At 42.8% G+C, this 27,773-nt stretch overlaps 1 protein-coding gene across 2 annotated transcripts in view; it reads left to right on the top strand.

The window, feature by feature from the left end:
* Positions 1-27,773, top strand: part of LOC118392268 (proton myo-inositol cotransporter-like) — a 65,119-nt gene that overhangs the window by 26,708 nt on the left and 10,638 nt on the right. For both annotated transcript variants that reach the window (XM_052460079.1, XM_052460078.1), the window contains 3 exons: positions 10,129-10,237; positions 22,604-22,767; positions 23,029-23,149. In XM_052460079.1, coding sequence (XP_052316039.1) covers positions 10,129-10,237; positions 22,604-22,767; positions 23,029-23,149 — 394 coding nt within the window. The remainder of the gene's footprint in view (positions 1-10,128; positions 10,238-22,603; positions 22,768-23,028; positions 23,150-27,773) is intronic.

The raw sequence follows: 27,773 nt of genomic DNA, 5'->3' as shown, positions 1-27,773 counted from the left end.
CCTGCTACATTATTTAGCTGAAATATAGTTTCATCTCTAAAAAAATAAAGCAACTTGATTTTACCCAAATTGGCCATTTTTAATTTTTAGGATTCATAGTACACAACATCCGACTTTGACCATAGTCCTTCTTAATAATAATTAAGACCTAAGCATTACCCCATTTCAAATGTATCCCATGGAAGCCCCAGTTCCCACACCAATCCCACCCAAAATGGACAGTATACAATATCAGTTCTCTATGTCTGAGAAGAGGTATGGAGCTGTGGCTTGGAGTATTTTTTCTTCATACAGTTGAAGTCGGACGTTTACATATACTTATGTTGTAGCCATTGAAACTAGTTGTTCAATTTCTTGTTAACAAACTATAGTTTTGGCAAGTCGGTTAGGACATCTACTTTGTGCATGACACAAGTCATTTTTCCAGTAATTGTTTACAGACAGATTATTTCACTTATAATTCACTGTATCACAATTCCAGTGGGTCAGAAGTTTACATACACTAAGTTGACTGTGCCTTTAAACAGCTTGGAAAATTCCAGAAAATGATGTCATAGCTTTAGAAGCTTCTGATAGGCTAATTGACATCATTTGAGTCAATTGGAGGTGTACCTGTGGATGTATTTCAAGGCCTACCTTCACACTCAGTGCCTCTTTGCTTGACATCATGGGAAAATAAAAAGAAATAAGCAAAGACCTCAGAAAAAAAATTGTAGACCTCCACAAGTCTGGTTCATCCTTTTGAAATGCTTGAACGTACCATGTTCGTCTGTACAAACATTAGTGTGCAAGTATAAACACCATTGGACCACAGAGCTGTCACACCGCTCAGGAAGGAGATGCATTCTGTCTCCTAGAGATGAACGTACTTTGGTGCGAAAAGTGCAAATCAATCCCAGAACAACATCAAAGGACCTTGTGAAGATGCTGGAGGAAACGTACAAAAGTATCTTTATCCACAGTAAAACGAGTGTTCCTCTGCTCGCCCCAAACCAGGGACCCTCTGCACACATCGACAACAGCCACCCTCGAAGCATCGTTACCCATCGCTCCACAAAATCCGCGGCCCTTGCAGAGCAAGGGGAACAACTACTTCAAGGTCTCAGAGCGAGTGACGTCACCGATTGAACTGTATATGCTCAATATGAATGCTCAGTGTCAATGCAATCATAACGGTCCACAGGTGGGCTAGAGGAAAGTATCATCATTTCAGTGAATGAATGATCACGAATGAAGGGAGATGGGAATACAAATTGTAATCTTAAACTATGAAATGCAGTAAACGTACACTGTGTCGTGACTTTACTTTCATTACTCTGATGACTGTTATTTATTGAATCAACTATGTTTAAATGCTACTCGATTTAAATGAATCATGTAACAACTAACTCGGTACGAATTTGGAGCACCACGAGAGTATTTGTTTAAAGAGTTACCATCTCCCGAATTGAACTCTAAAGGTCTTTTACCGATAATATCCATAAAACAGTCAATGTATTAATCATTACCTTGTATCATATCATCATTCTGAACAATCGTAATGTCCTGGTTCTGCAAAATCCCCAGCCTTACTTAAGATTCGGTGCTACACATTGGTTTAATTATTTATTTACTAGCTACTAAATGATAACACAGGATAAACATACACACTTAATACATTAGAAAAGGTCCCTAGTGGACTGGCACAACCTATGGCGGCTTGTTACCAAGGAGAATGACAGGGAGGGAGAGAGAGAGAGAGAATAAGACACATATCGTTGATACATTTTAGGAACTACTCTCACAGTAATCATATACTTTGCACATGAACTGCTGCCCGTATGGAGTAAGAAATCATGAATCTATGTATGTGTGAATGCCTTCGTTCGCCATTAATCTTTGTCGGAACCAGACCTTCTTAGAAAGGGTGTTGGGCCTTTCCTCTGCACGTTTGTAAGGCTCTGATTGTCCAAGAGGTGTTTCTCTGTTCTCCTCTCATTCGCTCCTGAAGCTTCATTGAAGATAGGCTAGCCAGCCATGTTGATGGTTCCAGTTGGGTGATGAGAGTAGCGTACTACGGTGATTTGACAGAGTATTAGAATGTTCCCACTTAAATTCACTTTCGAAGAGATTTTACTTAGGACAGCTAATCAGCCGTACCAGTGGTTGTCCAGGAGGTGACTTTATTGTCTCAACCACGTTTGAGATTCAGAGTTCAAACCACTTTATAAGTTGGCTGAAACTCTGTCTTTCCTGGTCTACATGTCAGGCTGACGTACTCTCTGACCTCAGTCGGAGCGTGGCTACTTACAGTGCAAAGTTTATTGAAGACAATTATCTCTTATGGCTCTAAAATCACATTCCTATCTTAACAAACATACTGTCATAATTGTTAATATTTCATGCACAACATAAAGGATGGAGACTTTCTGCATGTAGTGTATATAGTTTTCAAGTTACAGTATTTCCTTCATTACACTTTTAATGACATCACAAAATAACAACCCATATGACATTATAATTCTTTAGCTCGCCTCTGACCATTCCCCACATTCTCTGTTAGGAAATATTTTTTTCAGTATTCCCTTTAGAACGTGTTAGAGTTTCGTCAGGAAAAGTCTAAGGAGACAATTTGGAGAGGGGTGTTCTCTGGATCTCCTTTAATTTATGACAGGTTGTGAGCTGTCCCCACCAGCTCCCTCTGTGGGTGAGAGAGGGTCTGGTTACTGTCATCCATTGCCAAGCTGATTTAACCCATTTCGGATCCTTACAGGACAGTCATGACAACTGAAAAGCTTAGCTAACTGTTAAATAATACAAGTACTAAAACTGAGCTAGAGAGTGGAGATGTAAAAAAAAATGCATCCCTCCTGTCTCCTGGCTATCTGTGTGAAATGTGATCTAACTCTCACCAGTCTCCCTTTTGTACTCTTAGCTAACCTGGAAAGGATTTCTAACTAGGAAGACAAGATTTCTTAACACGTCAACCTCAAAGGGAACAACTACCTAACTGTAGCTCTCTGCTCTCTCCATGCATGATGAAATTACACCGAGATAAGCTTTCTCATCTAATTGATCAATTGATCATTGAGATGTTTGTTGCATTGTTTTATTTGCCTGTTTGTACAGGGAGGTTTTAAAACAGTATCAGTCTTTTTACTGACATCAACAACTCCGTTTGCTTCAAAGTAAAGTCATGTCTTCTGCTCTTCTGTCATCCTGATTGTGCTCTTGTCTTCTGTTCTTCTTTTCTCTTCTCATTCATATTAAACTGTACATCAGTGTCTCATGAGAAGACAGCAGAGTGTTATTGTCCGTAACTCAGTGACAGTGTTTGTTCTTCTGTAAAGCTAAATGCAATGGAACATAACAGAACAGGCCTGATCATAAAGGATGGATAACTAGATCTGTGTCTCACAGACCGGACAGCAGAGCTATCACACAGGGATAGGTTTACAGACAAAAGGATAACGTCAGTGAACAGAGAGGCCAGACAGACTAGGAGAATTGGGCATACATACATGTGTGTGTGTGTATTCTTTGGTATGACGCTAAAAGCTTGGCACACTTGTATTTGGGGAGTTTCTCACATTCTTCTCTGCAGATCCTCTCAAGCTCTGTCAGGTTGGATGGTGAGCTATTTTCAGGTTTTTCCAGATATGTTTGATCGGGTTCAAGTCCGCACTCTGGCTGGGCCACTCAAGGACATTCAGAGACTTGTACTGAAGCCACTCCTGCGTTGTCTTGGCTGAGTGCTTAAGGTAGTTGTCCTGATGGAAGGTGAACCTTTGCACTGGTGTTAGGTCCTGTGTGCTCTGGAGCAGGTTTTCATCAAGGATCTCTTTGTACTTTGCTCCGTACTCCGTGCTCCTTGCTACCATCACCATGCTTCACCGTAGGCATGGTGCCAGATTTCCTCCAGACGTAAACGCTTGGAATTCAGGCCAAAGATTTCAAGAGTTCGAAGGCCACTTTGTTCTTGGGGACTTTCAATACTGCAGACATTTTTGGTACCCTCTCCCAAATCTCTGCCTCGACACAATCCTGTCTCGGAACTCTACAGACAATTCCTTCGACCTTATAGCTTGATTGTTGCTCTGACATTCACTGTCAACTGTGGGACCTTATATAGATAGGTGTGTGCCTTTCCAAATCATGTGCAATCAATTGACTTTACCACAGGTGGACTCCAATCAAGTTGTAGAAACATCTCAAGGATGATCAATCGAAACAGGATGGACATGAGCTCAATTTCGAGTCTCATAGCAAAGGATCTGAATACTACTGTAATACTACTGTTTTCAAAAAAACTGTTTTTGCTTTGTCATTATGGGGTATTGTGTGTAGATTGCTTAGGCTTTTTAAAATGTAATACATTTTTGAATAAGGCTGTGTCGTGTCTTTACTATCATTAAATTAAGACTTTTAGTTTTTATCAAAGATTCTCTGTAATTAGTATTACGCGATTAAACTGATTAATCATGTAACTGTAATTAACAAGGAAGTCGGGGCACCAAGGAAAATATTCAGATTACAAAGTTATCATTTCCTAAAATAATTGTTCAGATATTTTCATATCTGATCCATAGTCTTCTGATTAATTAATTATTTACTTTACCTCACGTTAGTCTCATTCCAAATGTCGTAAATTGTTGGTTATCTGCACGAACCCGGTCTTCACTATGAGTCATCCATACATCAATTGTCTTAAATAATTTATTTATTACTAACTAAGTAATCCACAGAAATGCATAAACAAACAGTAAATATAGTTACAAGAAATGATAGGGGAATGTGCCCCTAGTGGGCTAAACCGGCATCACGGCTTGGTGGACAAAAAGGGAAGTGGGGGTCGACTGAGAAGTCACTACAGATTTAATAATTATAACAATTGAAATGTTAATCCTTTGCAGGTGAATGCTCACTCATTCGGGAACAATTGCAATCAATATATATATATATATATATACGCTCGGTGTGTCTTCTTGATCGCTGTTGAAAAGTTGTTTCTTTTGTAGAATTGTCCGTCTCTCTTCCAATCTCTGTTGTGGCGGTTAGGGTGGATTGTTCAGAATGACATTCCTTCAGTCGTTATAGAATGGATGTTTCGGCGGTTGTCGTTCTTCGTGTTCAATGATACCGAATTCCTAGCTGCAGACTAGTAATTAATATCAAAGACATGTTCTTATTCTGTCGGTATCGATAGTCTAAGAGTTTAACCACGTGGTATGGTTAAAAGATTCAGCAATGGTCTGCAACCTTCGTCCCCTCCTAAGGGAGAAAAACATGGTCTGGTGATAATTTCTCAAAGTTGGGTTTTATTCGAAATTGCAGAAAAGGGCTGTCCCAGGATGCCTGACCCTAACTGGGCTCACGGGCGGTCCTCTGATTTAGTTAAACTCAAAAGGGAATTGGAGTTTCCTTCATTAAACAGTCCAAAATCACATCACACAATTTTACAAATAGTATCATACTCACTTATTCATCTTATACAACAATTAGATGTAAGCCTCATATCTGAGGCTATTATATAAACAGCGTTATGGCAATGTGGCCACACCGTCTCCCATGAGCTTCCCCAAAATGTAACAAACGGACCAGTTCGTAGCTGGATTCTTCACCAATTTTCTTTTATACCTTGCCCCAAAACATGAAATTTGTTCGGACCTCAAGTTCTGTGAGGTGGAAGAAATTCCTTTGTTCTCTAGGAAAATTCACTCTGTCTCTTATACTGTGTGGCCATGAGGCAGGGTCTTCTCAGGAATTTACGACCTCTCTCTGACCACAGCAGCCTAGTTGAAGGAGGCAGAGGGAGGCAGGGAGAGGGGGATGGGCTTGCTGTACCCAAAGAGGGCAACGTCATGACAGCTGTAACGTAACAGAATGTTGAAAAAGTCAAGGGGTCTGAATACTCTCCGAAAGCACTGTATGTGTGTGTGCTCTCGAAGATACCGTATGTGTCTTTCTTACTGTGTCTGACTGGGCTTGGCAACCGCCGGCGGCCGGCCCTCTGTGCCCTCGGATAACCGACCCAGCTGCTACCCTCATACATCTGTAGAGATGGAACAACAAAGCAGGAAAGGAGGAGAGGAGAGATGGAGATGTACTGACCTTGCAGAAATCTCTTACAGACACTTAGTTAAATGACATGTGGGACAGAAAGAGCGATTTCCATAAACTCTGAAAGGAATGGACTTGGTTGTTAATCTTCCTGTAGATGGGAGTTCCATTGATCTCTTCATTAAGTTCCTTGGGTTACCTTGATTGGGTATTATCCAAGGTCCTGTCTGTCCCGAACCTAATCAAACTATCTATTCACGACAGAGGATGACATTCCACAACCTTACAAATGACTTATTGATCAATAATAAGATGGGGACATTAATCTCCATTGCTTATCAGTAGCTGGATTGGAATCCTAATCAGTATACTGAAAAGTTGAATCCTTCTCAAAGGAACGTAAAATAATCAACATGTTGTCAAACGTCTCGGTCTCTTCCACTCACTCACTCACTCACTCACTCACTCACTCACTCACTCACTCCCCCATCCCTTCCTCTCTCTTTCTGTTATTTGCTTTCTTCCTCTCTTCCTCCCCCACATGCCCTCTTTGTCGTTCTCCATCTCTCTCCTTGCTCACTCTCAGTCTCTCGCTTTCGCTCTCTCTTGGCACTGTGGCTACATTCATCCTGTCACTCTCCTTTGTGTAGCCTAAGACAGGCAGTGGAGAGAGATCAATTAAATGTTTCCACTGTAGTAATCAAACAGTGATGCGTGCCTGTGCAGAAGGTTCCATGAGAGAACATCTAGGAACCCTTTCTGGGTTATTTGATGTGCAGAATAAAACATCCCAGCTCGTGAAGCTATCGCTATACCAACATTGGAAAATTCACTCTAATTGGAGTCGCTTGGGTGTTTCCCTGGTGAAGTTTGCCAAGGGGAAATTGGATAATTGGGGATTCCATTGGTGGGTATCAAAGGGGAGAAGATGCCCCATAACACTGGCCTCATCTGACTGTACACTAATTAGGTTTTAACTCAGCGGTGTCTATTGTGTTTCCTTTTTACTGTATGGCTACTGCACTCTGTAGGTTTGATATGAGTAATATGGAATTAAATTAAAGAGAGGAGCAGTGTCTTTGTGGTAGACTTTTAAAGGATAGGTGGTGCGAGTATAATGGCTAAAACGGCTTTTATGGTACAGCGGAACACATTCCTTGGACAGACAGACCGTCGTGAACCAACCGGGACAGATATAGATAAATTGGAAGCTACACTCACTCAAATGAACACTACATTAAGATGGAAAGGACATTCTATCCATGTTCCCTGCTTTCCATCCTAATGTAGTGTTCATTTGAGTGAGTTTAGCTTCCAATTTATCTCTGTCCCTCACCCCCCTATTCCTCTCTCACTCATCAATCATTCTCTCAATCTCCCCTCTATCTATCACCCCCCTTTTTCTCCCCTCTCAGTCTCTCTCTCGCTGGACTCATCTGTTCTCTGATTAGGTTAGAGGGGAGCGCTGTTCATGCCCGTGTGTGTGTGTGTGTGTGTGTGTCTCTGCCTGCGTATGTTACGTTCCCCAGCAAGAAAACCAAAAATGTCACTCAAACAGAATTGGGAAATAACAGAATCACTGACTAACGGCCACAATGAAACAGGTGTGGTTTAAGGAAGACACTCATGGGGTTGTCCACTGATAGTTCACTAGCAACAACAACTGGAACCTAAAAGCCACCCACCATGAGCGCCCACTAAACTTGCCCAATAAGAAGCAAACAAAAGAAACAACCCCCCCCCCACAAAACTTAATGACAACAAGCAAACCAAAATCAGATAAAGGATTGCTTGTCTAGAACTCAAAATAGGGCGTGCCAACTAAAGGTGTTAACCCACTACATCTATCAAGACAACTGAAGCATTAGGCCAGCCACTTTATATCACCTGGGCCAGCACAGGTGAAACACCTTCCCACTAACGAGATGGCAACCAGCACAGGTGTAAAACATACTGACTACGAGGTGACACCAATCTGTGTGCACTACGTGCTAACGAGCTACATTGTACGTGCTAAAGTCCAACCTCAAAACATAAATGGAAAAACCAAAGCCTGTAACACCTTCTCCCTTAAGACATCAAATATATCCTATCCTAAGATTGCTCACAGCAAACAACTTCTATTTTACAACATGGTCAACTTAAATGCGTCGCGTTCTCCAATGTAAGCATGGCGTCTGCTGGGTGTCAACAATTAAATATAAGACATAACACATTTTTTAAAATATACAGTACCAGTCAAAGGTTTGGACACACCTATTCATTCAAGGGTTTTTATTTATTTGTACTATTTTCTACAATGTAGAATAACGGTGAAGATATCAAAACTATGAAATAACACATATGGAATAATTTATATTTGAGATTCTTCAAAGTAGCAACCCTTTGCCTTGATGACAGCTTTGCAAACTCTACAATTATTTTTTGAGGTCTTGGCTGATTTTATTTTTATTTTCCCATGATGTCAAACAAAGATGCACTGATTTTGAAGTTAGGCCTTGAAATACAACCACAGGTACACCTCCAGTTGACTCAAAGGATGTCAATTAGCCTTTCAGAAGCTTCTAAAGCCATGACATATTCTTCTGGTATTTTCCAAGCTGTAAAGGCACTGTCAACTTAGTGTATGTAAACTTCTGACCCACTGGAATTGTGATACAATGAATTTGAAGGGAAATCTGTCTGTAAACAATTGTTGGAAAAATTACTTGTGTCATGCACGAAGTAGATGTCCTAACCGACTTGCCAAAACTATAGTTAACAAGAAATTTGTGGAGTGGTTGAAAAACGAGTTTTAATGACTCCAACCTAAGTGTATGTAAACTTCCGACTTCAACTGTATCTCAGCAAAAAGAGGAGAGAGGGAAACATCTTTACTCTGTTCCACTATCAGCTAGACAATGGGGACAAGCCCCCATTTTGTTTCATTCCCCCTTCTGTTTGAGCAACATTTTTGGTTTTCTTGCCTGGGAATGTGAGTGTGTGCACAAGCAGTGTCTGTGTTTATCAGTCTGTGTGTGTATTTGTGCGTCTCTGTGAAGTTTGCACGCCATTCATTGACAGAACCATTTCCTAGGTTGGTTGGTTCACGGCGATCTGTCTGTCCATCTCTCAGGATCTGAGCTGCAGCTAATCAGCTCTCTGTCCTCTGGTATTGTCTCCTGGGCCCATTCAATCCTGCCTCTACAATGTTAGTGCTCTACAAATAGTTGACTCTCATAAACACATCACTTCCTATCAGTTCCTGATGGCTACATTTGTAACCTGGCAGCTCATGTCCACACTCACTTTACTCACGCTGTCGATAAACACACACACACAGTCCAAGTCAACATTCACTTCCGTCAGCTATAAATAATAAGGTGTACCGGTAACATTTGGAGACTGTCAACATGAATGTTTATGGCATCTTTGTGTTATTTTGTGATACACACGATATGAACAGATCTATATTTTGATTCATAACTTGGCTAAGCTTATGAGGCATAAGATGGGACATCCATACATGCATTCAAAGATAATGACAGCAGTAATGGTCAGGAAGCGTTGTGCTGGGAAAAACAGTGTGATTTGATTGGTCTCCCCAGTGTGTGTGGCTAAGTGCAGAGTGGCTCGGTCAGTGTTGAATGGTTATCGGGAGAGCCTGCTGTGACTGGTCCTGGAGAGAGTGTTTTCTGTTTCAGTGAGGCGCTGTCCGGTAGCTTTGTGTGTGTGTGTGTGTGTGTGTGTCTGTCTGGTCTCATCTGGTCTGGTCTCGTCCGTTAGTTATTGTGTGTATTTGATATCTCAGTGGAGTTATCAAAGCTCTGCATGCCAGACGTTCTGTCCTATTATGACTGCTTCTCCCTGGAGTCTCTGTTTGAAGGTCTCGGCTGTAAGCCTGCTGCGACACAACTTTACTTTCAGACAGAACAGAACAAACTTCAGCCACTTGCTGGTGTCGCTGTTGGCCTGTTTCATGTGTATTGTGTTTGTCCATTGATAGGCTGATGATGATCAATAGGTATATTCTAACCTCTGCTCCTTTGTGTGTGTGTGTGTGTGTGTGTGTGTGTGTGTGTGTGTGTGTGTGTGTGTGTGTGTGTCCAGATGGCCCGGTGATCTGGAGGATGCTGACCTACCCCCCCACTCGGAGAGCACTCCTGGTGGGATGTGGACTGCAGATGTTCCAACAGCTCTCTGGGATCAACACTGTCATGTGAGTACACAGCCTAAGCTTTAGTATCTGAGTGGCCTGAGTGGCCCCTGCACATTGGATATGGTACTGGCACTGATCTGTATATACTTGCAGTTTCTTTCTTTTCTTTCTCATGTTTCTTTTCTTTTTCTCCGTATTCCTCGTGTTTTATGTTTGACTTTTTATTATCTAGATATATTTTTTTCTGCACTGTTGGGAAAGAGCTCACAAGTAAGCATTTCACTGCACTGTTTCACACCTGTTGGATCCTTTGCACGTGGCGAATAACTTTGAAACTTGTTGGTTAGAGTTTCCACATTAAGGAGATTTTTCTTATTTAACTCTGCATCGTTGGGAAAGAGCAAGTAAGACTTTTACTGTAAGGTCTTCACTTGTTGTATTTGGCGCATGTGACAAATAAAGTTAGATTTTGATGTAAGTGGTAAGGCCCTGTTATAGACTAGCGTCCTGTCTAGGGGATGTACTTGTACATCAAGCTGCCTCACGCTACAGAAACAGGAGATATGCTCTGTCTCGGAGATATGCTCTGTCTCGGAGATATGCTCTGTCTCGGAGATATGCTCTGTCTCGGAGATATGCTCTGTCTCGGAGATATGCTCTGTCTCGGAGATATGCTCTGTCTCGGAGATATGCTCTGTCTCGGAGATATGCTCTGTCTCGGAGATATGCTCTGTCTCGGAGATATGCTCTGTCTCGGAGATATGCTCTGTCTCGGAGATATGCTCTGTCTCAGAGATATGCTCTGTCTCAGAGATATGCTCTGTCTCAGAGATATGCTCTGTCTCAGAGATATGCTCTGTCTCCGATGTGCCGTTTCGGCTTGCACAAACCAAGGCTCTTGTGCAAATTCGCTGGTCGAACATGCCTAAGCTATAGCTAAGTGAGGTAACATGGTTTTGATAAAGGTACATTCATATTTACAGGATCAACACCGTGAGTGGTATAGTAACATGCCTATGTAGCCTTCAGCTTAGTGGGCTTGCAAGGTCCTATGAATCATGTCGAATACCAGTTCTATGGCCCAGTCAACGCTTAGACAATGACATGCAGGATCTACACTATCATGTGCTGTAAAGGAGATAGTTCACAGAGCCACGCCCGAAGAAAATTGACAATTGACAGTGGTAACCTACATTATAATTTTGTTTGGGGGTGTATCAAATTCTTTCACGTAACACACCCCTTTTTCTGTTGCTTTTAATGCTTCATGCACTTTTAGGCACTTTTCAGGGTCAATCGCTCACAGAATTTCCTTCGTGCCTGTAAGGTGTTAGACCAATAAGTCTTTATTTCCATCTCAAGTGAGATTGCCTCGTCTCGCTCTCTCTCATCCCCCCTGATCCCAAGCATATTCTGGGCATTGTAAACAATCTTGCGATATGTGCTGTTGCTAAGCAACCATTCGAGGTGAGAGGAATAGGACAAGTGGGTGTGCGTGGGTGTCGGTTTGGTGTGCGGGCGTGCTAGCGTGTGTTTGTGTGTACGTGCGTGTGGGTGATAACCAAGGTTTTACGTGTGTGTGTGTGAATCTATTAAGGCAGCTAGTGTATGTTTTGGTCCGTTGCTGTGTTTACTTCTCCCTCTGGTCATTTGTAAAGCCACAGGTGGTGGCAGAGACAGCCAAGTGACAACAAATTAGGTTGATGGGTTGTCTGCCTCAGTGGGATCCGACATGGGGCACATGCCTATGTGTCACTCACTCCTCACCCAGCCCCAGCCCTAGCCCCAGCCAGAGTCCTAGTCCCAGCCCTAGTCCCAGCCCCAGCCCTAGCCCCAGCCCTAGCCCCAGCCAGAGCCCTAGTCCCAGCCCTCGCCCTAGCCCCAGCCCCAGCCAGAGCCCTAGTCCCAGCCAGAGCCCTAGCCCCAGCCCTAGCACCAGCCCCAGCCCTAGCCCAGATAGAACAGCAGCACTGAGAGTCACAATAGTGCAGGGCAGTCACACAGAGACACTCGCTCTTTCCTTGTCCAGCCCAAGATCATCTCAGCTGGCTAAGGAGTATATGGAGAGACAGTCCCTCATCCTCTGTTCAACTCAGACCTGTTTGTGTTACTTACTCATCCTCTGCCCAGCCCTCAAATGAAATAGCATGATTCCTCTTCCTAAGATGCTTTGGAAGAGTTTCATATGGTATGAATCCTGTCACCCACTCTGAGTACCTCTTTCTTTGTTCCGACCCTGTCACGAAGAGATTACTCTAAATGCTGTTCAGCCAGTATCCCAGCTTCGGTTCCTCTCAGGCACACTCTTATAGCAGACTAATAGATACAAGTATGCACAGCACAGCACAGCACAGCACAGCACCGCACAGCACAGCACAGCACAGCACACACACACACACACACACACACACACACACACACACACAGTTGTGAACTGAACTCAGAGTGCTGTCGGATTGACGTCTCCACCTGCCAGAGAGCGTCGGGATGAGAGATGTATTGATGCATATCTCTTATGGACTTAAGGTCTCCCAGGATGTGCCGATTTTATGGCAGTTTGGGATATGTTTGTGGTTCCTTGTGGACTTCTCTCTCTCGCTCTCTCTGGCTCTCTCTCTCTGGCTCTCTCTCTCTCTCTCTGGCTCTCTCTCTCTCTCTCTGGCTCTCTCTCTCTCTCTCTGGCTCTCTCTCTGGGCTCTCTGGCTCTTCTCTCTGGCTTCTTCTCTCTCTCTGGCTCTCTGGCTCTCTCTGGCTCTCTCTCTCTGGCTCTCTCTCTCTCTCTCTCTGGCTCTCTCTCTCTCTCTCTGGCTCTCTCTCTCTCTCTCTCTCTCTCTCTCTCTCTCTCTCTCTGGCTCTCTCTCTCTCTCTGGCTCTCTCTATCTCTCTCTGGCTCTCTCTCTCGCTCTCTCTCTCTCTGGCTCTTTCTCTCTCTGGCTCTTTCTCTCTCTGTCTCTATCTCTGTCTCTGTCTCTGTCTCTCTGTCTCTCTGTCTCTCTGTCTCTCTGTCTCTCTGTCTCTCTGTCTCTCTGTCTCTCTGTCTCTCTGTCTCTCTGTCTCTCTGTCTCTCTGTCTCTCTGTCTCTCTCTCTCTCTCTCTCTCTCTCTCTGCCCGTCCGTTTATTTGTCTGTCTGTCATTGTGAGCCACAATAATGAACTGGCCTGTCTTGTCAGTGAGGATGTGTCCTCTTTCTATTAGATCTGGAATCATAATGATTCGATTATCCAGCACGCAAAGGTCACTGTAGGAGAGAGAGGGAGGTGTGGGAGGGAGGTAGAGTTACATGCAGGCAGAAGAGAGAGTAAGGTGATTTAAGAAGTGGACAGAGAGAGAGAGGGGGGAGATAAAGGGAAAGAGAGAGAATTAATGAGAGAATGAGGGGCCAAGAGGGAAGGTCATCTGTCTGTTTCTCCTCTGCCAGAAGTTAAGCATGAGAGCACAGCCGAGGCCACAGGTGTTGTTGATCCATCCATAATTTAACAATGTCAATTAGTGACGGTGTCACTGAACATTGGCCATGTTTTGCTCTGGTCTCAACATGATACTCATGTACACAGATTACTTACAGTATATTTCAAAGTTTGTATTTATTACTGTAAAATTATACATGATTTGGAATTAACCAGCATAGGGTAACCTTTCATATTATATTGTTTCTATTCTTAATCTTTTGGTTTGTCACATTTTAGTGTATAATTTAGTTTTTATGTGACCATGTTTGTTTACAGGGGGCAGTTGGCAGACAGATGGTCAGCTATAGAAATGTCATATTGGAGATGTTGAGACATGCCAATTAAACTAGTGACTCAGCTGGACAGCCTGGGAGGAGAGCTGTAAAGGTCCAGTCTTTCGTGTGTGTTTGTGTCTGTCTCTGTGTGTGTCACCCTTGTATTGCCCTTGATGACTGATGACAGTCTGTTGTGTATTTCTTATAGTTGATAAGCAGCTTGTAGGCTATCATAGTAGAAAGGCCTCATGCCGCTTATCACATAGCTGTGTGTAATTAGCCTATGGTAATATTCACACACGATAACACCCATCCACAACAACCTATTTTTTTATATTTTTTTAGATGTGCTAATTGTTATTTTATTATCTTCTCTAAGTGTGTCAAAGTTTATGTTGTTGTGGTGTGTGTTGCTTTTGCTGTTGTAGTTCATTTTCGGAGACTGTTATGAGTTTGTTGTGGTACTTGTTTCGTTTTATTGACTGTCTGGCCCACCTGACCAGGAAAAACTCTGGACACTAACATACAGTAGTTGCTGTTGTTTTCCTTTAGAGGTGTGTAGGCGTCACCGTGTTTGTTAGTGTAGTTGTACAGGCTTGAGCAGAGTTGAGCAGCATCCTGGTGTTCTCTGTGTTTAGTGAACTCTTGTCTCTGTGCGTCTCATTGTTCAGCAGCATTCGACATGAGTGTGATAATGCATTCGTCTCCTTTCATGAGAGAAATAGGCCAGTTCCCAAGAGAGACATTTCTCGCCTCCATCTCTCCATGTCTCTCTCTCCCTTTCTCTCGCTCTCTCTGAGTGCTCTTATGGCCCCTATGCTTTCTATCTCTCTTGTTTCTCTCTCTTTCCCTCCCCTCCTCCCTCTCTTGCATTGGTATTATTGCATTATTGTTACCTGGTTAGTGTGCTGTCTGTGAGTATCAATGTGTTTAAATGATTGTGCCATTGAACTCCCAGTCATGAGTGGTTATTGGTTAGGGATGTGATAGCTGGTCCTCTCATCGCGACACACACACACACACACACACACACACACACACACACACACACACACACACACACACACACACACACACACACACACACACACACACACACACACACACACACACACACACACACACACACACACACACACACACACACACACACACACACACACACACACACACACACACACACACACACACACACACACACACACACACACACACACACACACACACACACACACACACACACACACACACACACACACACACACACACACACACACACACACACACACACACACACACACACACACACACACACACACACACACACACACACACACACACACACACACACACACACACACGGTCAACGCTGCTTCTCTAGTATACACGATCTATTCAACTGCGTGACCCAAACACTATCCAATATATTTGTAAATACTATGCATACTACCTATACTATTATTATTATAATTAGTATTTTTTTACTCTTATTATTGATTATTGTACTGCAATGTTATGGGAGCAAGCACACAAGCATTTTGCTGAAATTTTTATACCTGCTGTAAACAGTGTACGTGACGAATATTTGATTTGAGTTGACACACACACATACACAAATGCACACTCCTCGTGTCACACTGAGGCTGCCAATGCATCCATCCGCTTTAACGATCAGGCCATCATGACCTTTCCAAACAATATCATCTTGTTTAGTCTTTATGTCAGCTAACAGCATAGCCAGCCTTAATAAAGGAGCTCTGATGGTGTTATTGTTTGCTGAGTCCTTAGACCCTCCAAGTACCTTTCTCTGGCTGCACTACTTCTGACAAGAGCCCTCGCAGCACTGGTCAAAAGTAGTGCGCTATGTAGGAAATAGGGTGTCATTTGGGACCCAGAATCTATCTCTTGGGAAGGAGTGGGCTTTTCAGCTAGCTCTCTCTTTCCCTCTTTAATCCTTTACAATCGGGAGCATATTCAATGAAGCTCCAGTAATGCATTTGTAAATGTCAGCCGTAAGTGAACAATTTTATGTCCCTCTCACCTTTTAGAGTGAAATGGACTGGAGCACGACAGGTAGTCAGAGAGAGGTGAGAGGGGGAGCAGAGGGGTGAGGATGAAGGCGAGAGGGGAGGAGAGGTAAGGGGGAAACGTTTTCTTTCTTATGAGTAGAATTCATTGTACAGGAGTTCTTCCTGGCCATGTGATTAACTCCAGGTCACACACAAACACGTACAGGCCCACTCCTCTCTGTATTTTCTTCCTCTCATCCACCTATCTCTCTTTTGCCCGCGCAGCCAAGCCTCAGAGGTGAGTGCACACAAACATGTCTCTTTCAGACACCACTTCCATCCTTCTCCCTTCCACCCTGACGTTCCATTCCTCATACCCCTCTTTCCCCTCGTCCACTCTCTCTTCCTCCCCTCTCTCTGACATCTGTGTTGTCACCTTGTCTTCATGTCGGAGTGGAGAGAGGAGAAAGGTGTGAAGTGAGTATACTACAGAGGATAGCCGGTGGAGTGCAGACAGAGTGCAAGTTCTATTTTTAGAACAGAGGTTCTGAAGGCCATTTCACACCTTCTGCCTGCTCCTCTCACATTACATACAGCCACTGGCACAATCTGAAATGGAACTATATTCCCTATATAGTGCCCTGCTTTTGACCAGAGCCTATAGTGAATAGGGTGCCACTCTGTTACATAACCTCCATCTTGGATCTTTGATCTTTGATCTTGGATCATCTTGGAGAAGGTCAAGGGGTCCGTGTTGGTGGCACACTGGAATCTTGTTCATGTTGTAGTTGTTGTGTTTTTGTGTATTTACACAATCTACAGTCTACCATGTCACCTTGTGTGTTTTGGTTTTCAAGAGCCAGCTTGTGTGTCCTCCTTCAAACCCAATCAAAGTCAGCCAATGTTTATCTAGCTACACTTTTTTCCTAACATCTCAAGTAGGAGATATGTGTTTCTTGTTTATGTAATGATTTGTTTGTCTCTCCACTCCACTGTGATGTTCCTATTGAGCTTGTTATACTTGCATAAGTGCACAATCTCACACTGAGAGAATGTAATAATGTAATAGACACAGCGTAACAGCTTGAAAATGCATTACAGCAGTCGTTGCCGCACAATTTGAGCATAAGCACCATAGCTAATGCAGTGGAATACTTGATTATTACACTTGATGACTCTCACTCAGTCACTCAGTCACTTTCCACATCCGTTTCAGTCTATCTACCTCTCGTCTCTTCTCCATCTTCCTGTCTTTCTCTTAGCTGTATGGCGTCTTGTGGTGTCTTGTACTATTTGCATTCCAGAGTTCACTCTCAGACCAATATATGGAACAGTCCTGTGTATTTGTCCCTGTCCTACACTTGGCCCAAGTGATCCCCACAGACATCAGATGTACAGGGCTATAGATGGATGTAGAGGGGTGTGCAATTGTGGGGTGCAGAAGGGTGTGCGTGTGCGGAAGAGTGTGTTAGAGGGTTGTAATTGAACATGTCCATGGCATATTTCTGACCTATTACTAGATATCACTTATTAAAGATGGTGGTTACCATGGTGAATGGAACTGGCTTTACATTTTTTTCCTCCTCCCATACTGAGAACAAGAATTCTCTCCTCTTTTCTTTATTCTCTCTCTCTCTCTCTCTCAGCTTTGATCCATATTATCACACTGTGGTAAGTCTGTTATTGTGTCCATGCAGTCTCACGGTAATTGAGCATTAATTAACATAAACACGTTTAGCATCTCTAGGCCTCCACGCATGCAAGCTGCTGATGCCGCCTTTGGAACATCTACATTTGAATTGAATATACACCATCACAGTAAATCCATTATTTATTTTAGGCAGGTTTAACTTCTTGCGGATCATTGGGATGCTAGCGTCCCATTTCGACAACTTCCGGTGAAATTGCAGAGTGCGAAACTCAAATGACAGAAATAGTAAAATTTAAGATTCATGAAAATACAAGTGTCATACATCAGTTAAAAGCTTAACTTCTTGTTAAATCAGCCGCCGTGTCAGATTTCAAAAAGGCTTTACGGCGAAAGCACACCATGCTATTATCTGTGGACAGTGCCCAGCACACAAAAGCATTAAAAACATTTTCCAACCAGGCAGATACGCCATGAAAGTCAGAAATAGCGATAAAATAAATCACTTACCTTTGAAGATCTTCTTCTGTTGGCACTCCAAAAGGTCCCAGATACATCACAAACCTCAGGTACCCTAATACGTAAATAAACAATCAAATTTAAGACGGAGAATCGTTATTGTCATTACCGGAGATAAACAACAAAGTATGCGCATTCACCAGAACGCGTAAACAACACTACAGCCAAAATGGGAGTCACTTAGAAAAACTACAAATTCTAACTATTTTTTTCCAAAAACAAGCCTGAAACTCTTTCTAAAGACTGTTGATATCTAGTGGAAGCCATATAAATGACAGCCATAGGAATCAATGGTGGGCTGAATATTTTTTTCTGGATGGTTTGTCCTCGGGTTTTCCTGCCATATCAGTTTTCTGTATTCACAGACATTATTTCAACAGTTTTTTTTAGAAACGTTAGAGTGTTTTCTATGCAAATCTACCAATTATAAGCATATCCCAGCTTCTGGGCCTGAGTAACAGGCAGTTTACTTTGGGCACGCTTGTCATCCAGACATCCAAATACTGCCCCCTAGCCCAAAGAAGTTAAAGAAACATTATGATACGAAGAAAATGTATTTCAAAAGAACAGAATATGAGTTTACCTACTGATTGTTATCTGGCTATGTGCCATGTCATAGGCTGTAGGCTTGTTCATTTTGCTGACAAGACATTCTCATAAGTCCCTTGCCATTATGTTATGTTAAATTATTTTATAATAAGAAGATTATAACTGAACTTAGCTGAATAAAATAGAAAGGATATTTTTCCCATTCAGAGCGAGAGTGCACATATGAAGTGGCTATTTTGAGCATAGAAGTGATGATTTGAAACAGGTCCTATACCCTAGATTTAGAGTTATTTGGCAACTTTAGTTGTGAATGATACAAACCATAAAATTCCTTAGAAGTCAAAAGATATATAAGCTGCATGATGCAACTTTAGGCTATTGATGTTTTGCGAAAGTCACACAAAAGATTGTGCTCTGTTCCTTGCCTCAGGCTGCACACACTGTTCTCCTGTCAAGTTATCATATTTTCACTCAACAGACTATTCTCAATTTAATATTGTCTTTTAATAACCAGAGACTCTGGGTTCGCGCCCAGAGTCTCACGCGACCAGGAGGTCCGTGGGGCGACACACAATTGGTCTAGCGTCGTCCGGGTTAGGGAGGGTTTGGCCGGCAGGGATATCCTTGTCTCATCGCGCACCAGCGACTCCTGTTGCGGGCCGGGCACAGTGCGTGCTAACCAAGGTCGCCAGGTGCACGGTGTTTCCACCGACACATTGGTGCGGCTGGCTTCCGGGTTGGATGCACGCTGTGTTAAGAAGCAGTCGGCTTGGTTGGGTTGTGTTTCGGAGGACGCATGACTTTCGACCTTCGTCTCTCCCGAGCCCGTACGGGAGTTGTAGCGATGAGACAAGATAGTAGCTACTAACAATTGGATACCACGAAATTGGGGAGAAAAAGGGGGTAAAATTCAAATTAAAAAAATAATATGTCAAATTTGTTTCGATTTAGAATGACCCATTATCAAATGGGCAGGAACAGTGACAAGAGAAAAAATACATTTAATCCGTATTTAAACTCGAATAGTGAATAGGGGCCGGTTCGTTTCACTCATGTCAGGTAGCTAACTCCGGTTACTTTGCTTCGTGACAGGTGATATTCCGCCCAAAACTCTGTATGCCATGGGCTCTCCAACCCTGTTCCTGTAGCTACCCAGTGCTTGATTTGGGAAAGCAAGTGAAATCTGTTCTGGAACATCTAGAGTAACATGTTTACATTAAGGTGTTGGCAACCCCTCTCTCTGCATGCTGCAGAAAGGAATGATGGAGAGAGGGGGAGCAGATGGAGACACATGGTAGTGAGATACTCTGTAGCTAAAGGTAATGTGTCAGCCTATTAATTAGGCTATCGCCCTATTATTAGGCTATTCAAAATTCAGTACAAATTAACTGTAATTGTAGGCTAACTCTGAATTTGTTCAAGTTCAAATTGACCAATTATGTATCAAAGATAAAACCCTGGGTGTTTTTTAGTTGTTGGATTAATAGCAGTTTTGGCTACAGAGCTTCAGACTTCTCGTCCACTCCGGTCGTCATACATAGGCTATATCATTTGAATGTTTTTTTTTTTAATGAATGACAGCTTTGAGTGTCTGAGACCTTCCAGACTGGTCAGAGATGACAAATGACATCTGTACTGCCATCTGTGTCCAGTTCAGAGTAGTTACCCTGGTCTAAAATGTATTACGTTTAATTACAAATCGAACACAGCCATTTCAATTAGCACAGGCTGTTATTATCTACAATGTACAGTATCATCGCCATTGTCCATCTCACCACCTGTGATAGAGGGCCACATGGTATGTTGTTAGCAGAATGTTTTAGTGGGCAGTGTCATTTATGTAATTGGGCTGTGAGCTCCCCGGGAGTCCAAGAATGAACCTGCAGCTTCATCGTTAAAAGAGTCTGGGGAAGGTTAATTCTTCCCTCTGCAAGTGGCCTGGGAGGGGGTCTCACCCACAAAAAGAAATCCATTTTATTCCACATTTCTGGAATGAACCCAGAACCTAAAGATACACACAATTTGGCAAACTCTGTTTGAGACTATGATTTTTCACTGGCACCATGTGGTTTCCACCCAATAGTCTGTATTATGGCAGTATTTGGATGCCATGTTTGAAGTGTTTCACAGTACACTTATTTACAGCACTCTTTGTAGCTGGTTATATCATGTTTGTTGTGGATGTGGTGTGGTGGTGATGCTGTGTTCTGTTAGAGCAGAGGGTAGCTGACTGGGCTGGTTAGCTGTGCTTCCCTTCCAGCTGGCATTGCTGCTTCTTAATCAATTTGATTCAGACCTGAGATGGAGCTTAGCGGGCCTCTACTGCAGAGAGCTTTTACACCCGATGCTACTACAAACCCCTTATCAGTCATACTATGTTTATGTGTGTGTGTGGGCAGATGCATACTGAGATTGAAAGCCTCTGAGAAGCGAGACAGAAATCAGGTGGCTTTGTTGCCTTCCGCCCAACATGTTACATCGCTGCATGTGGTTATTGCCCTTGCTGTGGGCTTTGCTTGACTTTTATTGACCCTGTGTGTGGTCCTCGTGACCCCTTACACCTGTACTTTAACTCTGAAGTATTGAAGTTAGTCTCAAGTTGAGAAACATGTTGGCTGACTTACAGAAAGGAAAGATTTATGCAAATAGGCAATCGGTAGGAGTGTTTTGTTTTGAAAAAGAGCAGACGGGTGCAGATGCTTTTTTTAGAGATGGGAAAAACAAAATGCTAATTCACTACTCTCTGCAGAGAATGAGTGACAAAGTGAGGGAGCAAGAGAGAAAGGAAAGGGAATGCCTTTTATTTTTCACTTTTTTAATGAATGTTTTCCTCTCGTCTTTTTTTGGTACGAATCGTTGCGTTGCGTTCAGAGTGTCTGTATTTTCTCATTTAACCTGGAGAGCAGACAGTGTTTTTCTACAGAGGCTGGGATGCTGCCTTGTGAGGCAGGGAGAGGGTTGATCAGAGAGCGGCGTAGTTTCCCTTAACCACTGATGTGCGGTCCGAGTTCTTTTTGTCAGCCACTGTAGGGTAATCTGATCCTAGATCTGTGTACAACTTCTACCTTGAGCAGCTCTCTGGGCGTCTACAAGTTCCACAGGGCTAGGATCTTCCTCCCCCGTCTCTATCACCTGGCGCCCTAGCAATGAAGCAAGTCAAGGAGAGAATGTTTAGAGGCCCTGTCTGTCGAGCTTGATGAGGTGTAATCTGCCTAGTTGAAGAGTTCAGCATCCTCCAGGCAGAAAAGTGCCACTTTAATTAGACAGTGACACCAGAGTGTGTGCGTCCCTAATGGCACCCTAAATAGTGCACTACTTTCGACCAGGACCCATAGGGCTCTGGACAAAGGTAGTGCACTATGTAGGGATTAGGGTGCCATTTGGGACACATGCAGACACGAGTGAAGGGGGTGGATGGATGGAGACTCGGCTCATTGTGTCTATTTAGGGTTGATTGCCTCACCAGTGATTGATTGGTGGTCACTCAACTAAAGAACATAATGGAGTGTACCTCTTCTCTATGGAGAGAATCATTAGTACATGATGATCTGTCTCTTTTCAATCTGTTTCCTAGTTCTGTTTCGCTCTCTCAAGCTTTATTGGCATGAGAGGGACAATCCAATGCAATACAACACACAATTGAAATGACCTTTGAGTTTCCTGTCCTGTCCTCAATAGTCTGTAGATGGCCATTCCAGAAGGACATTACTACCTGGCTCTTCTTTCCAGCATGGCCAGATAGTGGCCACCACCCTATTGTCTTTGTGCATCAACATGGCGTCCAGCTAGTGTCAAACTTAGCCAAACTCTCTCTTTACATGGTAGCCATGTAGTGTCTGATGATGACCATATCCTGTCCTCTGTGTGCAGGTTCTGCGGCACCACCATAGAGATACATTATATCAAGATGGGCCAAATTCTCTCTCTTTCTCCATGGTTCTTTTGACTGATGGAACACCTTCTCCTCTTTGTGCAGGTACTACGGCGCCACCATCCTGCAGATGTCGGGAGTGCGGGATGACAAGGTGGCCATCTGGTTGGCTGGGGTCACAGCCTTCACCAACTTTCTGTTCACCCTACTGGGGGTGTGGCTAGTGGAGAGGGTTGGCCGCAGGAAACTCACCCTGGGGAGCATCATTGGTAAGGGTCAGAGGGTCAGGGTAAAGATGAACGCATGGATCCTGATGATTCAGGGACACATTTAGTGTATGTGAATAGGCATATTGGATCACAGTATACGTTTCACAGATAGCTCCACAGATAGATTTGAATGGAATTACATGGACTATGTGAAATTGTAATACATGTAACTACACAGGCACTAGTAGTAACCCATATTATGTCTAAAGCAGTACACTGTTTGTTTAGACTGTATGTGTATGACTGTGTTGTTTCTCCTAGGTACATGTCTGAGTCTGTCTCTGCTGGCCATTGGGTTTCTGCTGTCTGCCCAACACACCCCTCCTGTCACCCTCCACACTACTGACCCCTCAATGGTCAACTCCACCTGCAACAGACACCTGTGAGTACTCCCTACTCTACTACTGTATCATACTGTACTCTATCTGCACTGTATTCTACTGTCTGACTCAATACTGAATATGCCGTACTATTCTGGATATTAATGGTTAAGTGTAATGTTCTGGGGGGCCTCCCGAGTGGCGCAGTGGTCTAAGGCACTGCATCACAGTGCTTGAAGCGTCACCACAGACCCGGGTTTGCTGGCCGTGACCGGGAGTCCCATAGGGTGGCGCACAATTGGCCCAGCATTGTCCGGGTTAGGGGAGGGGCCAGAGGGGCTTTACTTGTCTCATCACGCTCTAGCGACTCCTTGTGGCGTGCCGGGTGCCTGCAGTACGGTGTTTCCTCCGAAACTTTGGTGTGGCTGGCTTCCGGGTCAAGCGGGCTCGACCTTTGCCTCTCCCGAGGGGGGAGTTGCAGCGATGAGACAAGATCATCATTGGATATGACGAAATTGAGAGAAAAGTGGGGTAAAAATAAAATAAACATGTTCTGTAGGTAACATTGACATATTGCACATCATTTTATTGTTTAGTGCAGGAGTAAAAAAATGTCACTAATGTAAAAGCATGGTCACTAATGAGGGTGATCTTTAATGGAAGCCTCTCCAACAAAATCCAGGTAGAATAAGAAATTCCCCAGGGCAGCTGTTTAGGCCCCTTACTTTTTTCAATCTTTACTAACAACATGCCACTGGTTTTGAGTAAAGCCAGTGTGTCTATGTATGCAGATGACTCAACACTATACACGACATCTACCAGAGGCGACTGAAATTACCACGACACTTAACAAAGAGCTGCAGTTAGTTTCGGAATGGGTGGCAAGGACTTCGTTTATCCTGAATTTTTCAAAAACTAAAAGCATTGAATTTGGAACAAATCATTCACTGAACCCTAAACCTCAACTAAATATTGTAATGAATAATATGAAAATAGAGCAAGTTGAGGAGACTAAAATATATGATTAAATATGTAAATACTTTTGTGAAGATAGCAATGTGATTTTGGCCTTATAAATGAGATAATTGCTTTTCCTATAAACTGTGCCCAGTCAGAAGCCATGCCCAAGTGAGCTCAGAGTTCGTGACCGCATGACGGAACGCCACTTTGGCCAGAGTGCTTAAAAGGACTCGCTAAGAATCAACATACAGACCAAAACTTGCCGGGTTGCTACTGGCATGTAAAGTGGTCAGGAGCTGAACCTTGAATAACCAACCATTGAGACCAAGCAGACGGACGGTGTAAACCAGACGTCACGAATGGTTAAAACTATAAGACCAAGAAGACATGAGGCTGTGGTCCACACGTTGAAATGGTTAGAAACTTTGTACTGAGACCAGACAGCGTGGAGCAGTGGCTACACAACTGAAAATGTTTTAAACTATACAGACCAGCCGACGTACAGTGGGAGCTGAACGTTACGAAATGGTTAGAAACGCTGAAACTCTCAACACAAGTGAAGAAGGTAAAGACTAGACCAGAACATTCACAGTCTGCAGTGGTGCATGAAAAAATGGTCCTACATTTTTTTTAAATAAAGACACAAGGGGGGAAGGAAGACAATCCCCTCTGATACAACTGTTGGTACGTCTGAAGTAACTATTCTAATGAACACTTCAAGCAGAGAAGCTCTACAACTAAGGACATTGTGACCTCTGGTGGACAACATCAAGCCACTACCCATAGACGGGGTAGTGGCTACGTGTAATTATATATTGCATTCCTAATCTGAATGAGTGGTGGTTAGAGTGCTAAGTATTCTGGTTACTGTAAGTGTAGTTTCCAAATACATGTACGATAAGTTGACTCTCTTTGTCTCTCCCTCTCTTTGTCTTTTCCCACCCACATTCCATTGTGTAACAAGCCGTCATATTGTATCAGTCCACTATGGACTTTTACCTCATATAAGTGTGTATGGTATTCTGTGTTGTTATTTAGTTAGTTCATAAATAAATGATTAAATCAATTTGTGTAGTCCTGAATATTCAAAAGCGCTAGGGTTCTTGCGGATGAGGTACTAATGAATACTTGCCTGTTATTGATGTAAGAGATATCGGTATATCTTTAGAGTTTAAGTCGGGAGATAGTAACTTGTTAAACATCTCTTCTCTTAAAAGAAACATATCTTCCCTAATGAGTTAATTGTTACATGATTAATTTAATCGGCTAACAATTAAACATAATTAATTTGATTCAATAAATAACAGTCATCAGATTAATGATAGTCACGTCACGGCAACAGAGGGCTAACATTAATAAATGCATGTCAATCTCTCCTGGCTACGTGTATTTGTGAGAGGTATTGACAAGGGTATTGCACCGAGCTGTCTGTTTGAACTACTGGAACACAGCTCGGACACCCATGCATACCCCACAAGACATGCCACCAGAGGTCTTTTCACTGTCCCCAAGTCCAGAACAGGGAGCACAGTACTACATAGAGTCATACATATAGTCATGGAACTCTATTCCACATCAAGTAACTCATGAATGCAGTAAACACATAACATACACACTAATTACACACATTATAGATATGTGGTAGTAGAGTAGGGGCCTGAGGACACACTTAATATGTTGTGAAATCTGTTATGATTCTATTGTAATGTTTTTAAAATGTATAATGCCTTAATTTTGCTGGACCCCAGGACGAGTAGCTGCTGCAAAGGCAGCAGGCATGTAATTGTACATGCTTCTGAACACTTACCTAGCAGATTATTCTAATACCTCTGCTCTGGTCATATTTTTATTCTACCGGGGGTTCATTTTAACTGCAACAACAGACTCTATTAGCGACAGTGCTGCAGGCGTTGGGTCTCTGTTAATAGAAATGATGGCGAGAGAGAGATAGAGACCCTGTCTGCCCTCTGAAAGACTGAGCCACTCTCTGTCCTAATTTACACAACAGCATGTAGACTGAGTGTACAAAACAGGAACACATGCTCTTTCCATGACATAGACTGACCAGGTGGATCCAGGTGAAAGCTATGATCCCTTACTGATGTTACACTTAAATCAGTGTAGAGGAAGAGTTAAAGAAGGAGACAAGTTAAAGAAGGATTTTTAAGCCTTGAGCCAATTGAGACATGGATTGTGTATGTGTGCCATTCAGAGAGTGAATGGGTAAGACAAAATATTTACAGTGCCACCGGAAAGTAATCAGACCCCTTGACTTTTTCAACATTTTGTTACGTTACAGCCTTATTCTAAAATTGATTACATCTTTTTTCCCTCATCAACCTACACACAATACCCCAGAAGGACAAAACAAAAACAGGTTTTTAGAATGTATTGCTAATTTATGAAAAACCAAAAAATGAAATATAACATTTACATAAGTATTCCGACTCTTTACTCAGTACTTTGTTGAAGCACTTTTGGCAGTGATTATAGCATGAAGTATTCTTGGGTATGACACTACAAGCTTGGCACACCTGATTTGGGGAGTTTTCCCCATTCCTCTCTGCAGATGCTCTCAAGCTCTGTCAGGTTGGATGGGGAGCGTTGCTGCACAGCTATTTTCAGGTCTCTCCAGAGATGTTCGATCGGGTTCAAGTCCGGGCTCTGGCTGGGCCAATCAAAGATGTTGTGCTGCCATCCTGTTAGAAGGTAACAGATTATTTTATTACAATGTTTAAATTGGATTTTCATTGTGTTCAATGGTGTTATTTGCCCCCTAGTGGCGCTTTCTGGTACTTAGAAAGACGACGCAAACAGGAAGTACAGAATTTGTTTTGTAAGCATAGAAGCAGCTACAAAGAACGCTACAGTGCAGGTCTTTCAATGTAGTTATTTCTTGTCACGCTTCAGCCTTGAAAAATATTTGTAAGTTCGATTCAAGCATTTAGCTAATGATGATAATCTTCTTATTGCTTACATATCAATGTTGGTTGCATTTACTCACAAATTGCAATGCCTTTAATGCATGTCGTTAGATGTATTACTTTGCTCATGCGTCATGCAAACGAATTGTAAAATATACAATACTGTAGTTTTGTTACGGTTTCTAGTGTAATATGCTTTGTTATTCTACATAGATGGTTATACATTATTAGAGTAATGAAAGGGGCCAATTACTATATGGTTAACAATTAGCTATATGGTTTGGCATCATGCCAGATGCATGGTACCTTAGCGCGTGCTTTGTATTTATGCAACTTCAAATGTTTAATGTACAGCTACAGTATGTCGGTGTGAATTGAACACTAAAGTATATTCTTTTCTGTATTTTGCAGTTTCACAACATAAACGTTTTCAATATATTCATTCAAGAAAAGTCACTCCTTGGGAGTTTTATTTAAGACTTAGTTGTTAGCTATCTGTCTAGTTTTGCATGGGAACGCAACTCAAGGGCAGAATAGATGTCCTCGATCCTAACTAGTCTCCCTGTCCCTGCCGCTGAAAAACCTCTCCACAGCATGATGCTGCCACCACCATGCTTCACTGTAGAGATGGTGCCTTGTTTCCTCCAGACGTGAAACTTGGCATTCAGGCCAAAGAGTTCAATCTTGGTTTCATCAGACCAGAGAATCTGGTTTCTCATGGTCTGAGAGTCTTTGGGTGCCTTTTGGAAAACTCCAAGCGCACTCCAATCAAGTTGTAGAAACATCTCAAGGATGATCAATG

Source organism: Oncorhynchus keta, chromosome 13 (assembly GCF_023373465.1).
Source record: "Oncorhynchus keta strain PuntledgeMale-10-30-2019 chromosome 13, Oket_V2, whole genome shotgun sequence".
In the NCBI taxonomy this organism is placed as follows: domain Eukaryota; kingdom Metazoa; phylum Chordata; class Actinopteri; order Salmoniformes; family Salmonidae; genus Oncorhynchus; species Oncorhynchus keta.
This window is presented reverse-complemented; position numbering and strand designations above follow the sequence as displayed.